The 15,755-nt window shown below is 33.5% G+C and overlaps 4 protein-coding genes across 4 annotated transcripts in view; 2 read left to right on the top strand and 2 right to left on the bottom strand.

Annotated features, from left to right (window-relative positions):
* Positions 1-11,567, bottom strand: part of Rpn2 (Regulatory particle non-ATPase 2) — a 38,566-nt gene extending 26,999 nt beyond the window's left edge. Inside the window, exons 1-10 of the mRNA XM_070292584.1 lie at positions 11,447-11,567; positions 10,988-11,105; positions 10,703-10,872; positions 10,421-10,629; positions 9,753-10,229; positions 9,295-9,521; positions 8,810-9,065; positions 8,377-8,565; positions 2,995-3,210; positions 2,477-2,541 (exon numbers count right to left, since the gene is read on the bottom strand). Coding sequence (XP_070148685.1) covers positions 2,477-2,541; positions 2,995-3,210; positions 8,377-8,565; positions 8,810-9,065; positions 9,295-9,521; positions 9,753-10,229; positions 10,421-10,629; positions 10,703-10,872; positions 10,988-11,105; positions 11,447-11,480 — 1,961 coding nt within the window. The 5' untranslated portion in view covers positions 11,481-11,567. The remainder of the gene's footprint in view (positions 1-2,476; positions 2,542-2,994; positions 3,211-8,376; positions 8,566-8,809; positions 9,066-9,294; positions 9,522-9,752; positions 10,230-10,420; positions 10,630-10,702; positions 10,873-10,987; positions 11,106-11,446) is intronic.
* On the top strand, positions 4,628-7,508 carry LOC138931660 (lipase member H-B). Its single transcript, XM_070292650.1, has 8 exons — positions 4,628-4,652; positions 4,893-5,061; positions 5,173-5,324; positions 5,678-5,926; positions 6,178-6,354; positions 6,428-6,545; positions 6,761-6,847; positions 7,455-7,508. The coding sequence occupies exons 1-7, from the start codon at positions 4,628-4,630 to the stop codon at positions 6,816-6,818; spliced, it is 948 nt and encodes a 315-aa protein (XP_070148751.1). The 3' UTR covers positions 6,819-6,847; positions 7,455-7,508.
* Positions 11,568-11,690: 123 nt separating the features above from the next.
* Taf9 (TBP-associated factor 9) lies at positions 11,691-13,472 on the top strand. Its single transcript, XM_070316007.1, has 3 exons — positions 11,691-11,968; positions 12,250-12,699; positions 13,147-13,472. The coding sequence occupies exons 1-3, from the start codon at positions 11,830-11,832 to the stop codon at positions 13,290-13,292; spliced, it is 735 nt and encodes a 244-aa protein (XP_070172108.1). The 5' UTR covers positions 11,691-11,829; the 3' UTR covers positions 13,293-13,472.
* LOC138944932 (cilia- and flagella-associated protein 20) lies at positions 12,835-15,694 on the bottom strand. The gene is made up of 5 exons (XM_070316006.1): positions 15,524-15,694; positions 15,147-15,338; positions 14,605-14,837; positions 13,511-14,061; positions 12,835-12,938 (listed from the first exon to the last, which is right to left on the bottom strand). Exons 1-4 carry the CDS (start codon positions 15,605-15,607, stop codon positions 13,530-13,532), a joined length of 1,041 nt encoding a protein of 346 aa, XP_070172107.1. The 5' UTR covers positions 15,608-15,694; the 3' UTR covers positions 12,835-12,938; positions 13,511-13,529.
* Positions 15,695-15,755: the final 61 nt, after the last annotated feature.

The raw sequence follows: 15,755 nt of genomic DNA, 5'->3' as shown, positions 1-15,755 counted from the left end.
AGAAACATCAGGTTCCTTATTCATAGTAAGAAACAAAGAGATTATAAACGTTTCAAGTCCACCAGAGAATAGCTACAGTCTCGCATCCAAGTTTGTGTCCATTTACGAGAACCCGACCTTTTGGAAATTACAATTTGAATGCGAAGAAATGGAGCGCGATACAGTTTGCAGTATTGCATATAACTTATTCAATAGGTCGGCCTCTATTCATCGGTACTAGCGACAGAAAGGGTAATGGGGAAAATTTTGAAGAAGAAGGAAAAATGGAAAACGCGTAAAAGAGCAACAGAAAGGGAAAAGGAAAGTGAAAGAAAAACACGCATCGCGTCATTCAAAATTAATATGAAAAGCTGCACGCGAATAACGCAAACAGAGTTGAATGAGCATGATCTATATACATGGTGTCCCAGATTCCCGTATACCTCGCGATTCTTCACCCATGGATTCTCTCACTCATTTCCTGACTCGACGGAAATACTTGAGAGGTATCTTTTATATCTATCCTTTGACCCGCGAAATCTGGAAGACTACAAATTTGCAAATACAGACAATCTCCGTTCTCTTCGTTCGGATGGGCACAAAACCCGTTTATAGAAATATCTAAATTCTAATTTGACTCTTAAAACAAATTTTTCATTCTCCCAAAACTCTCATTCAGAGAGACTGACATTTCGAAGAGTAAATATTTTCTCGCGGAAGAAAAACAAAGCAGAGTTAAAGTGATGAAGCAAAATTCGTTTCGAGTCGTAGAATAAACGAGTTTAAACAGTTGGGTTGTGGTTGGAAATGGCTATGCAAACGGCAAATTTACGCTCGTGTCGTGATATCCTCGTATTTGTTGTCTCGTGTTAACAATTGTAAATCAACCGCCAACCGCCGACAACTGTTTAAACTTATTCGTTTATCCATGCCATTTTCGTTCATTGTCAAGCTTCACGCAACCTTGGATAGGTTCAAAGAAATATTCTTCAAAGTTAATTGACAACTGATACCCGAGGGAAGCATGCATACGTTATTCCAGAAGTGGATATTTTTCGCAAAATATTTTTAGACCAGTTGTTTTTCAACGAAAATATTTAAGTATCTTGTGTCTTTCCCAAATATAATTAAACGTTATATTAAAATCAAAATCAATAAATCATAAAATAAATAAATATATACTTGAAAAATATATGCATTACTCCTTTCCCTAATAAAAATAAATATTATAATAATAAAATAAAATTAATTAAGTTAAAAATATAAGATATTCCCAACAAAAATAAAATTTAAAACAAAACAAAATTATTCAAAATTTCACGTAAAAATTATCTTCCTTTCTTCTACGGAAATATATGTATAAAATACAAATTGAAAAGATATATATATAAAAAAAAAAAAAAAAACAATATAATTAAAAACATATCTAACGATTACGAACACGCTTTAGGTGACGAAATAATTTACTACTCTCTAACGATAAGCGAAATAAGACAGCATTCTCATTCATTTACTCGCGTGTTTATCGCATTTTTTCGTCGTAGCCTTATCGCACGAAACATCCCAAAATATCTGCGATCAATCGCGATAAACTGGCAAGATCAGCTCACCTATTGTATTTTAGTGCAAATTGCACTCGCGTCGAAAACTTTTTTGACAACCCACTTGACACACGCGCTTCTCGATAACGCATTCGAGAACTTGATCGTTACTTGTTTCAATGTAATATAAATAAAGTACTGATAAATTACTGCTCGATCGACTGATTCTTTTGTTCCGATTAATGTTTGATCGATGTTACTAAAAAGTAGAAGTAAGAATCAATATTTTATAATTTCTTGCGCTGATAAATTAATATCCAATCGTTCTTCTTTTTAATTCTTTTCTTTACACATCATTTCAATTTTATTTAAAAAAGAATTAATGTGTTTTTTCTCTTGCTAAAAAGCATAACAAAAAGAGTGAAGCAACTTCCTCGATATTATTTTAAGGTAATGAATTAGAGTACGCAAAGTATGATGAATTAAATCGATGTTATTACAGCAGGATAAATATTTTGAATTCTTCGCGCGCTGAACGTGCCGTAATAAATTAATCATCCAATAAATTGATTCTTTTCCTGTTCAATATTCAAGCAATGTCGCAAAAAAAATTTCTAATTCCTTGCGTGTAAAATGCGCTAATAAATTCGATATCCAATCGATTAACTCTTTTTCTAATATATTTGATATCGTTTGATATCGGTGTTATATAAAAAAAGATTTAATGTGTTTCTCTTTCCCTTTTTTCGAAAGGGTCAAAACAGTCTCGTGGATTATCTTTAAGTTTTGGACAAGCTAATATGATTGGAATACGTTAAATATGATTTCAGTCGAAATACCGGCGCGATTCTGAAAGGATCGAAAGCCGCGGAGTCCACAAACGCGTGGAACTTCCGCATTCTTCGGTTTCATTAAATCCACTTTGTGGAATTGGGTAAATTTACAAAGGTACTCACCGGAATAGTAGAAAGCCCAAGCCAGTAACTGCGGCACGTCGAACGTCATCGTTAACATCAGAGACCTGTTAAAACAAAATAAAAATTATAATAATGAACAAGAAAATTAATCCTTTTCGTCTTTTTTTGAGACCGATATAAAATCATTCATCTTTACATTGGAAGGAAAAAAAAAAAAATCAGAAAGATTAAAACTTTCATTTATATAAATAAGTTATCGCAAATTTTAATTTTTTATTAATTTATCTTTTAAAAATAATAATACGCATAACATACATATTTCACTTGTAAATCTTAAAAACGCGTTTGAATATTATTCAACGTTTATGTACGAAGTAATAAAATAATCAAACTCACACGTAGGATATTAAAATCCCGATAAAATAAAACTAAGAGATAATAAAAGAAAGATGGAAAAAAATATGTAAAAAATAAAAGAATGAAATAAAAAATATCGGTCAAAATAACATCAATAAGAATACCGGTGTCTACGAGGTGTACGTCACATCAACACTCACCGCAACGTGCAGGAGCTTGCGAATAGCCTGGTTATTTCCGGTACCGCAGTAAGCCATCGCCAAAGTGTACATGCCGCTCCTGCGCAGGATCGGATCCTTATCAGCGCATAAGGATGTCACCAGGGGATCGGCCTCCTCAAGGCGACCGTACATCGTGAAGGCGATGCCGACGGCGAGGCCGCGCAGGATCTTCTCGTGCTGCGTCTCTTGGGCGTACTGAGAGAAAGCAGAAAGCTTCGTAAAAGGATCTAAAATCGACGTGCGAAACGGGAATCCGTTACACGGTAGAAGACGGTGATGTAATAATATATCTTAAATTTTCTCAATAGGGGTAACATCAGAGCTGGTTACATGCATAAACATTGCAAATTATGCAGCGTGTTCGTATACTTTAAATATTAAATACGCAATTAAATTTTCGAATTAATAAACATGCGATAAAAATCCTTAAGCAAAGGACGCTTCGTTTAAACGCGTCTATCCAATTATTCAAATTGAGATCTTGTACATTGTTCTGTAAAAACCTGCGGATAAAAAACGACGATGCATGTATTGTAGTATAGTACACTGTATAAATTGAGATTTTTTTCAAGAGAAAAAAAAAAATTCTTTTCATCTCTGAATAAATCAGTCTTTCCCCGTAATTTCCAGAAAATTTGGTTTCGTCGAATTATGCACACCGTTCTTAACACACCGCCGAGCGGTCCGTATTTATCTCTCGCGCGGATTTACAATTTAATGCGCGCCGGCCGCTTTTTGCAGGAGAGATCGAGATGCGCCCACGCGTTACTTAATCGCAGTCGCCAGGACACATTATGGAGAACCCGTAATGGGTAATTGGATTAAGCCGACCGACTAGTGGCAAGTTATGATTCGTTTAGCATCGACCTCCTGCTGCTGCTGCTACTGCTGTCGCTGCTTGTAACAACGAAAGTTTATTCCAGCCTGTACGCGAAATTGCTTTCCTTGAGGAAACATTGACACTAAAAAACACGACCGTTGTTTCCCCGGACATTCGAGGAGAAAAAAAAAATTGCGAATTAATGCGCGAAAGCGCGCGAAAAAAGGTAAAAGAAATTCTTTCCGATACAATTGAAAACTGTCGTTGAATGCTATAAAGATATCGTTTCTAAAAATAGCTTTTTTACTCTCTCTCTCTCTCTCTCTTTCTATAAGAAATTTTAATGATAATAAATTACAACAAAATTATATAAAAAATATTTTCAACATATATGCGTAATATCGATACTAATATATATAATAATAAAAAACCTTGAAAAATAGGATTAAAACACATGAAAAATTATTTATAATCAGATATATCAGATAAAAACGGAGAATTAATTTTTTTAATATACCATTATATAATATTATCAAGATTATCAACGTATAAGCTAATATTTGAGAAATAAAATAAATAAGATCAACTGTCATGATAAAAAATGTCACGATCAATTAATCCCTTTCAAACTGACGCACGAATTAATAACACCTATTAATTGATATCAATAGCGGCTTATCGATCGTACTGTGTATCGATCACGGTGATGTCTACCCGTTGACAACTATAAAAGAAACGTCGGGAAAGTCAAAACTCGATATCATCAAGAAGTCGCGTGAAATTATCGCGAAGATGGCTTCCCCGGCGATCGCGTTGTGTGCGTGAAACAAACATTGTTTCTTCATTTCGCGATTGCATATTTGTAGAGAAGGAAAAAATATTATTTTTTCAATTTTTATAAGCATATTCGGGGAAAAAAAAATTATCTTTAAACATATTTCGTATTCGCGATTGTATAAAAAAAAAAAAAAAAAAAAAAAAAACTTTACATAAATCTGTATTTAATTCTATCTTGGAAAAACATTTTGAACCGATTGAGGCGGCCTTTTTCTTGCAGTGTATCCTACTCTATTAGCAACCCTCGCCACGGATACAAATTACACGCTTTTCGCTGACGAACATGGAACACCGTTCATGATCGATGTCACCGACCCTGTATCTACGTCGTCGGAACTCATCGAAATCGAGGAAAACGCTCTCAAGACCTCCTTCTTATTATACACTCGGTAAATATAAATTCGTATATGATATATATATATATATATCCGAAATATACTCTGGCGTGCAACAAAAATTACTATCTCTATATATGGTAAATACCGAATACTTTTCTTTAGAAACAATTCGCAAATCGGACAGGAGTTAATTATCAACGATAAGAATAGCGTGGACAATAGTTTTTGGGATCCTGAACATCCCACTTGTATCGTTACTCATGGATGGCGAGGAGATGCAAAGCCTGGATCTGCTTGCACCTTGATTCGAGATGGTAAAATCGGGATTAATCTTAATTGCTCGAGTGCTTGAATTTTTTCCTCTCTGAGATTTTTTAATATAATCCTTATCTCTCTCTCTCTCTCTCTTTATTTTGTCTTTAAATATTCCTAAATTTGTAAACTCCTTAAATTTAATTTCTTTTAACTCTCTGAATCTTTAACATATATTTTTTATTCTCCTCCTTTTCTTTTTTATCTTTAATTTCCTAAGTCCTTGAATTCTTTCCTGACATTCTCAGATATAATTTAAATTTCTAAACTCTCCTGAATTCCATGAATTCATTTGACATCCCGAATCTCGACGACTAATTTTTATTTTATTACCGTTCTCTGTTTAATATCCCAGCTTATCTCAGCATTGGCGATTACAACGTCATCCTAGTTGACTGGAGTAAAGCGGCCGGAAATCTCTGGTACTGGAAAGTCGTGAAAAGCGTACCGCTCGTCGCGGGACATGTGACTAGGTTGATAAATTTTCTGGAAGAGAGTGCAGATCTGGATACTTCCAGAATCAGGCTAATAGGACATTCTTTGGGTGGACATATTGTCGGCCTCGCCGCTCGTAATGCCAATAGCGATATCGCCGAAGTGATGGGTAAATCCATAAAGGAATTGTTGCGGCAAAAATATAACGAAGAGAATCAAAATTTAAACATAAATACTAATAATATAATAACTGATCAAGAGAATCTTCTCGTATTTCTTTTTAAAAAATGAGCAAGATTCTGACGTCGATTTTCTCGAAAAAATTTTTTTTAAACGTTATTAAAAAAAAAAAATCGCGACTGTTTCTTCAATCTTTTAAAATCGATTCAATAAGAGATAAAACGGATTCTCGATCTGTAGCTTTAGATCCCGCGAAACCCTCGTTCGAATCCAAAGAACCAGGCGAAAGGGTGGATAAAACGGATGCGAATGTAGTGCAGGTGATCCACACGAGTTCTCTCGGTATCGCGGAACCGATCGGTGACTCGGATTTTTATCCGAACGGCGGTAACAAGCAGCCGGGATGCAGCAAGATCGGTAAATATGGCTCGGTAGCTCAAGTCAATATCGCTTGTTGGTTCATTAGTTAACGCGCTAATTTGATTTGCAGTGCCTGCGTGCGCGCACTCGAGATCTTACGAATACTACGCCGAGTCCATCGTAAACCCAACAGGTTTCCGCGCCGACGACACACACGTATACATGGGCGGACCACAGTTCGATCCAAAGTAAGTACAATTTAAATTACGCATACGATAATCAGAAAACTGGTGAAATAAAAAACAAAAGTGCCACAGGTTTTTCTTCTCTCTTCTATCCTGTTTCTATATTTTCTTTTTCAACTCTTGTACTCAGAAATATCGAATGCCGCGAAAATTTTCGCATTTTCTTTCACGCGAATTGACCGAGATGTCAATTTCATCGCCGTTTGTATTATTTTCAGAGCACAAGGAACTTACACTCTGCAAACCCGCAAATCATCACCGTTCGCACTCGGATAACGATTGATCGTTTTATAGCTACCATCCTTGTAAATATTTCTACAATAAAATAAATTTTCTCACAAGCATTCTCAACTCTCTTCATGTTACTGGAATGATTCATCCGATATTTTCATATCTTTTATACGCAACTACATTATCATTATTTCATCATCAATATTAATCCGGCGGCAAGAAAAAATCGTTTTATTCTATCATCAAAACATTTGAAATCATTTTTCAGGTCAATAATTTTGCTTGTTTATGCTGTTATATATACTACCAGAATTATCGCCAAATCATAATAATTCTTCTACAAAAAAAATATTCGATGTATGATCATAATCATTTTCTTTAATCTCTTTTAAAATTAATCTCCCTTCTTGATTCACACGCGAATGACTTATTGCGTTTATCGATATCATAAACTCATCGATCACGCCAACAAACGAATGTCATATCAATTTGCTATTAAAAAAACAGATTCGAAAAATTAAAAGCAACATTTTCAACATGGAAGTTATTGTGAAGACGGTTGCTTTACCACCGGCAATCGCGTTAAAAAACAGTCATTCTCAAATTCGCAGTTGCATATTCATGAAAAAATTATTCTTTGGCTTGCAATTGTATATTCATAAAAAAGGAGTATTATTTTAGATCGCATTCGAGTCTAGAGGATCAGGGCAAAGAGTGGATGCTGATCTGTGACTGACACACTTTTACACGATGAGCTTTGATACGGTTCGATGAGATGGATCGGTGAATAAAGCTCGCCGAAGCCGATGTCGGTTTATTATTCACTAAAAGATGCATCGTTCATTACTCAATAGACTAATTAATCTGCGTTTCGCAGGCGATATTACGGCGATTGGATGCGCACACACGAGAGCTTTCCTATACTACGTCGAATCTATTATATATAAATCCAAAAAACTTCCGCACCGGAAATATATTCATGAGCGGATCATTCTTCGATTTAAAGTAAGTACATTTTCTCATTCTTCAATACGGATAATTGTCGCTTTACGAGATGCGGCATCATATTTTTTCCTTCCCTCCTATCTCTTTTTTCTCTACTTCTTTTAATCAAGTATATTTAGAAATATTGGGCATCGCCCACAGACTTCCGCATTTTCTTTGATCGAGATGATAATTAATAATGCATTATCGCTTCTATCATTTTCAACGTGGAATATATGCTTTAGAAATTGCCAGCGAGTCACCATTCGCACTCGAATAATAATTAATGCTGTTACGTACATATTCCTATACATTTTTGTACATATTTCTACCGTATTAAATATAGTTTTTTAAAATACTTTCTGAACCTATATACTTTATGTTATTTGACTGATTTATCCTGTATTTTCTTGCAGATTATTTAATTAACTTATTAACGGCAAAAATGTTTTTAAACTTTAAAATCTTTTTTACATAAAATAATACGATATAAAACCGAAAAATCTATTTTCAATCTTTTAACGCCAACTTTTACTTTGTCTTTGCTCTTATAAGAGCATACTCTTTATTAAAAAAATAGATGAAATAAAACGAGATATAAAATATATATTAAACTTACCGCGACCATGTCTTCAATAGCCTGCGTAGATTTGGATCCTAGCATGACCATGCCCATAGCAATCCCGGCCGCTTCGCCGGTCACAGCATCATCTTGATATAAATTGAATTTCAGTTGTTCATAAACATCCTGTCTATGCGAGCCCATCGCAGCTAATCCAAGACCAAGGCAGCCACCATGACGGACCATCTAACGAATAAATTTTGCAAGATAAGCCATGTATCAATTCCGCATATATTCAATTTTATGCAGGTATTCTATTTTTTAATTAATTTAGTAAAACAATAAATTATGATAAAAATATTTAAATTTAACATATAATAAAATAAAACAATTATTTTAAAATTAAATTATTAAGCATATAAGACTGAAGAAAAGTATTTTATATAAATAATATAATTCTAAAATATAATTTCGTATGAATACTACATACTTCATTTTGAGCATCCTTTAATTGACCCAAAAGATAGTCCGTGATTGCGGCCCCATGATTAGCATGTATAAGTCCCAAAGCGTATAAACCGCCGCCTTCAGAGTATCCAGCACCCGCAGCACCAGAATCTCTCGGCAAATAAGATTGCATGAGGGCTAAAGCTTCTTGCTCGTGTCCCCGATGAATCACTCCCAAAGAAGCTGTTGCAGTCAGTTTCGCCCAATTAGTAGCTCGAGCTAGCCACTCTAGATTATCCCTGAAAAATATAAAAATTTTCGAAACTTCTTCAAAACTCTATTTTTCTTATACTTTACTTTTTCAAGAAATTGACAAATTTTAATAAATAAAATTTTCAGAAAATTAAAAACTTTAGCATTTCAGTCTTCATATTTTTTTTAATAAAAAAAAAAAAAATTCTAACAAAAAATTAAAATATTAAAAAAAAAGTTTCTAAATTGACTTAAGTTTTTAAAATAGATATATACCTCAAAAATTGATCGCTAGTCGTCCCAGAATGCATAAAGGCATTCGCGATTACAGTGGCAGTATGGCAAATCGAAACTCGTATCGCGTCCTTGGTATTCTTCAGAATTAGCATATCAGTATGATTACTGCGAATCAGGAACTGCAGATGCAGGTCAATGGACACCTCGCCACCCAAAATGCTGGATAGAGCGTCCACGCGCTCCTGCTGCTCCTTCTCCTCTGCATTCTACAAAAAGTACCATAAGATATTATAAATAATTTCTCATTCTGTATAATAATCAATATTAATATTATATTACATATCAGTATATATATTATAATTATAAAATAAAAAATAAATTATTAGAGAGAAAAAAAACATAATCTATAATTATTACTATGTGATTAAGAAAAAATTATATAACTTAGCTAATATCTAGAATTTAATAATAATTTTATTAAAATAAATAATACTTACCAAACTCTCAACACTACGTTGGGCCTTCTCTTCGCCATTGGGAGCTGCAGTACCTTCATCGGTCTCCATGTTCGTAGTCTCCGTGCTGTCCTCGGCGGTCTTGACGGCAGTGGTAGCGACAGCTGGTTTAACCACAGGTTTAACCAGCAGCGCGCCCGGAATAGGCGCAGTAGCTCGCAAAGCTTGCAAGACACGACCGAGAAACTGCTGGGTCGCGGATTCGTACAGATCAAAGGCGATCTGATAAGCCATCAGCACACAGTCCTGTGAACCCTTGCTCAGTCGGTCCAGAAGTTCGGCTACGGCCCACGGATCATCCAAAAAGATGAGGCACTGGCACATATTGACATAGTCGGGGGTGCCGAGATTCCGGTAAAGGCTAACCAAACAACGAAGCACAGTATTGCGAAATCCGCGGTTCTGAATCAGGCTCATGGCTACTTGGAAAGCGTATGATAACATCCCGCTCACGTCGTCCTAAAAAAAAAAGAGAATTTTGTGTTTTTGTATTATTAAATTTGTAATGTTGTATTTTTATTTCTAAATTTGTTTGAAAAAATTTACAATGTGGATCAATAACCTATGTTGAACTATACAACAATTATAAAATATCAATTAATAAACATAAATAATTAATAAAATATTAATGAGCTAAAATTAATACTCACCGACTGCATAATAGCTGCTTCAAATATGTCCATCCTGCGCGTCTCCAGGGCAAGGCCCAGAGCCTGACGATACTGATTGTCATCGAGACAGCGTTGGAACATTCGGTTCACTATTCCCTCCAGTCTAGGATCAATACCCTTGCTTCCTGGGGGAAGTTTTCCTTCCGCCTCCAAGACACGTTGCTGGGTGTAAAAATCAATACACTTGGCTGAAAGATTATGTATTTAAAGACAGCTATTTAAGATTTGAACATGTTGACAATAATAATAATTCTGACATACCAATAGTAGTATCGACATATTCGTTTCGAGCATTGACATCAAACAGCTCTCCTGCTCCAAGAGCATAAGTCAGTGAATCCTCAAAGCTACCCAGATGATAATATACCTTGCTAGCAACCAAAGCAGCCAATTCATGTTGTTGGAACAATTTATCCTCATGCAGAATTTCACTGCAAAAACAACATTAAGTTCCAAAAATAAGATTAACAAGCAATATTAGAATCAATGAATATATATTGTGTATTATAAATAGCATAAAAATAAGTTTATTTGCTCTCTACATACATCTTTTCGATAGCCTCAGAAATTTCGGGCCAGAATTCGTCAACTATCATGTCCAGTTTCTTCAAAGCAAACACTTTCAGTTCGGGCATCGGCTCCTCCAACAAGGAAATTATGCCAGCTGCAAAAATTATAATTACATTTATTTAAATTATCGTCATATTACTGTAATGTAACAAAATTGAAACAAAAATTATGTACAATGACATATAAAAGATGAATAATAAAATAATAAATAATGCACAATATATTTATTTATTATCTAATTAAATCCTGTGAAGTTCGTCTCTTTACGCTTTTAATTAAAATGGGTGCCATAATTATCTGGCTAGAAGTACTTTCAAGGTTAAGTTAGCATGATTTGCAAATCATCATACGAAAATTTGCGCAAACAGAATAAAATCCTCGCGTGATCAATAAATAACCGATGTACTTGAGGCGATAAAAGATTATTTGATCTACCTGCTGAGGTGATATTCATCTTGCTGAATTTCATCGAACGATTGATGATTGACAGCAAATTTTCCGGAGAACGGAAACACAAAGAAATACGTTATAGCGGCGCGACGCGAATCTACTATTCGTATGTAGATACGTTCAGCTTCTTGACAGATGTCTAGTGACCTTAGTGACATCTGTGAGGCAAAAACATTGGACGAGTTCCAATCTTAGATATATTTATGTTTATGGCTCTAAAATTGTAAAGTGTGTTTACAACCAGAAAATACTAGAGAAAAATCTCAGGCTTACAGCCGAGGCTACCCTTTGATGTGAAAAATGTATATTGTTTGTGGCATTTATAACAGATCTTGAAAAAGAGATATTATAGTTTCGTGAAAAAAGATATGTCAGAGAAAGCGAAAACCATGAGCCACATCAAACATATTCCCAAGGATGCTCAAGTCATCATGTCAATCATGAAAGATATGGGAATAACGGATTACGAGCCAAAAGTGATCAATCAATTGTTGGAGTTTACCTATCGTAAGTCTCTGCTTTTATTGACGATTTTGATAAATTTTCGCTATTATTTTATTATATTTCAACATCTTATTTTATTATTTTAAATATTTTTGATTTTATTTTAGTTTTTTAATTTAATTTTACTATTTTCAAATGACCTACTATTTTGATCTAACACAATCTCTCTCCATTACAATATCTTACTATCTTATTATTTTTGATCATTTTATCGTTTCTTCTCTTCTTCCCTTTATTCTGGATTCTAAGAATCTTTAAACTTAATAAATGAAATTTTGTTACAGGATATGTCACATGTATATTGGACGATAGTAAGGTGTATGCTAATCATGCCAAGAAAAAGTTTATCGATTTGGATGATGTCAGATTAGCAGTTAAAATGCAGTTGGAACGTTCGTTTACGAATCCACCACCCAGGGATGTACTGCTGGATGTGGCACGCGCCAAAAACAACATCCCATTACCCTTTGTCAAGCCAAGTAATGGTCTCAGATTACCTCCGGATCGATATTGTTTGAATGGTACAAATTATAGACTTAAAAACGCGACAAAAAAGGCTGTTCAAAAACCTGCGCATTCATTGGTTGGCAATAATCAAACTGGTGGACAATCGAGACCAAAAGTAGAGGGAAACAAAACTGGTGTATCGATCGTTAAAAGACCTGGCACGCTCACTACTGTCGCTAGAACGCAAAGCATTTCTATACCAAAACCAGTTTTGAAATTTTCAACAGGTAAAATATATTATATAGTTTATAACGAGTAATAATTATAATTATTAATCATTATAATTATTTCTTGTTTTTTCTTCTCTCTTGTTTTATTTCTTATTAATCAATTAGATTTATTTAATGTAAATATACCTAATAATATATCCATTTTTCCATTTGGAATCCAAGCTTCTTTCCGCCTACTGCAGTCCCATTCCTCCGTACCATTCCGTATATCTTTTAGAACTCCAGCAAGTAAGATTCTAATATAAAATAAAGTTTGATATGAAATATGCATGTAATTATAGGAATGTTGCCACAAAATACACATATTGTTCACTTCATAGAAAATCGTAAACTGAAAAATTAAATTTAATATATTCAAAATTTAAAATTAAACTTAATTATATCTAAAATTAATTTAATTTAGAGATGTTTAGCATTTGTAAATTAATTTAAACATTTCCGCAGCTACGACCAACACCGCAACGGTGAAGACACAAGTAACAAAACCGAAGATACAAATCACTTCCGCTCAAACGTTGCCGACTATGAAGATGGAGACCGAGGAATCGTTGAAAAGGAAGCGAGAAGATGACGACTACGATGTACCGTAATCTTTCGATTTCAGATAATTTTCCGTCTAACAATGAATTTATTCTCGGACTTATTCTTTTTCAATTTGAAATTTTGCAATAATCCGTGAGTTATATAAGTCTTTCTATAATTCTTGTTAATATAATATAAAAAAAAAAGAATTTATAAAGCCTAAACAGTTATAAAATATAAAAATAAAATATATATATATATATATATATATATGAGGAATATTTACTGTATGTCATATATCCTATTTAATCTTCCACGTCTTCTATGTAAGCTTGTTCCAATCTTGATGTATCTACAGCTTCTTCCGCATCTTCATCTTCTTGAGTAATATCTGTTAGTTCAGTTTGTTCTTCTTCATCAAGAATTTCAGGCTCTTCTTCAACTTCAGCTTCTTCTCCTTCCTTTTTATTTTCTTCTTCCTCTTCACCTTCTTTTTCTTTCTCTTCTTCCTCTTCACCTTCTTTTTCCTCTTCTTGCTCTTCATCTTCCTCTTCATCTCTTTTTATTACTTTTTCATCTTCTACAATAATCTCTTCAATCTTTTCAGGCACCACTTCCTCGATTAAATCCTTAACTTCTTCTTTCGGAATTGATGGTTCAATCATTTCTTTTATTTGCACTTCCGCTTCGATAATCGGTTCCTCCGTGATGACAGATGGTACCTTTTCAAGTACCACACTGGGTTTCTTTGGTACTCTCTCCTCTTTAACGCACTTCTTACGATGTATTGGGAAAAAGAGTTTAAAGTCTTCCGATATCTCGTCCTCTGAATAAAGCCTAAAAAGAATATTTGTAAATAAATTCATCAAAATCATTGTTTTCTTTGCCAACAATGATTCCTTTGAATTTTTTTCGAAATATTTAACTCTGAATTGGATTTAAATATTTCGAGAAAAATTCAAAGAAATCATTGTTTGCCAAAGAAAACAATGATTCCTTCGAATTTTTCTTTTTGGGTGTATTGTGGATAAAATTATTTCCTATAATAATTTTGTAATAATTAATCATTTTTTAAATATAAAATATAATAAAAAATTGTCCAATCAATTTAACTTAATTTTTAATTTTTTTATTAATTAACTTAATTTTTTCATATAAATACTTTTTACGGTACCAGTTTGATCAAATTTATCTGCTGACAGAGATCTTAAATTAATTAAAAAACAAATCAAATTAAATTATAATTCACCAATAATTAAATAATTTAATTTCTATTTTTTAAAATTAATTATTATTTAATTATTGTAAAATCAACTAATTCGCATATTAAATTTAATCATTAATTAATTAGAAAATCAATTGATTCGTGTAACTCCTTACCTATCAGCGAAATAAACTCGTCTGATTCTGCAATTAGCATGGATTTGCATTCTGGTGGTCTCGATGTAATTCGTGCCATAGGCTCGTCGTGTGAAGTCGCACAGATTAAATTGAATCTGATTCCATCCACCTGAAAGCCCGATGGGCATGGACGTGCAAAATGGACGGACGCGTGTTGTGCTCTGGAAATTGCTCACGCGGAATCTCCTGTGCATATCTTTATCGTCCAGTATCTATTTAATACATACAAATCATTATTTATATATTTAAGAAAAAAAGTTTAGTCTTTTATTTAAGTAAATATAATTAAATTTTATTTAAAACATAAAATAGAGAAAAAATCTTATTTAAGAAAGAAAAAGTTTCATTTAGAAAGAAAATTGTATAGGAGTGCGCTATTTGTTGAAAAAAAAAAAGAATTCTTATTTAAACGAGAAATAGAAAGGTTCTCATGTTTGTGGAAAAAAAATGAGAAACTTCTTGTTAGAGAAAGAAAATTGGAATTCTTGTTTAATATAATTACGTATTCACATGGGCTTAACTGTTATCTCGAACGTGAAATATTTCTTCATATTCTTAATGATGATGATAAGGAAAGGTAGCTTAATACCCAACGCTTTCTTTGGATCTGCTGGACAATAAATATAGGTCGTAGCCACATTAGTGCCGGCTATTTCTAACGCCAATGATTTTATTTCCTCATCTGTGATTCTTCGTATGTATCCATTTTTCACCTAAAAAATATTGAATGCATAAATCTATAAATGCATGCGTTAATTATATATGTATATTATTCATAAAAACGTGTTGTTGAGATATAACATGAGTATTTATAAAATTATGATTGTAGATAGTTATAAATGTATCTTCTAATGATATCTTTTGTTCAAATTTTAGACAAATTAATAAAAAAGCTAACGTGCATGTCCCATAATTCCAGAGGAGCCGATCCGCAACTGTATAAGATGGACAAAAGTCCGCCCTGATAAGTATTTCGGAACATTACAAGAGACTTTGTTAGATCATCAGCAATACAGAATCTTTTCAATTTGACAGATGTCAAATCAAGTTCTTTCCTTTGTTTCTCGAATTTTTCCATTAACTGCCAACGTCTCTTTTAGAATTTTTATTGCAAATGAAATAATTTTAAT

The sequence above is a fragment of the Polyergus mexicanus genome, unplaced genomic scaffold (assembly GCF_030449975.1).
Source record: "Polyergus mexicanus isolate NDT 795.1 unplaced genomic scaffold, iyPolMexi1.0 SCAF_3, whole genome shotgun sequence".
Taxonomy (NCBI): Eukaryota; Metazoa; Arthropoda; class Insecta; order Hymenoptera; family Formicidae; genus Polyergus; species Polyergus mexicanus.
The sequence above is the reverse complement of the archived record's forward strand: the minus strand, read 5'-3'. Positions and strand labels throughout refer to the sequence as shown.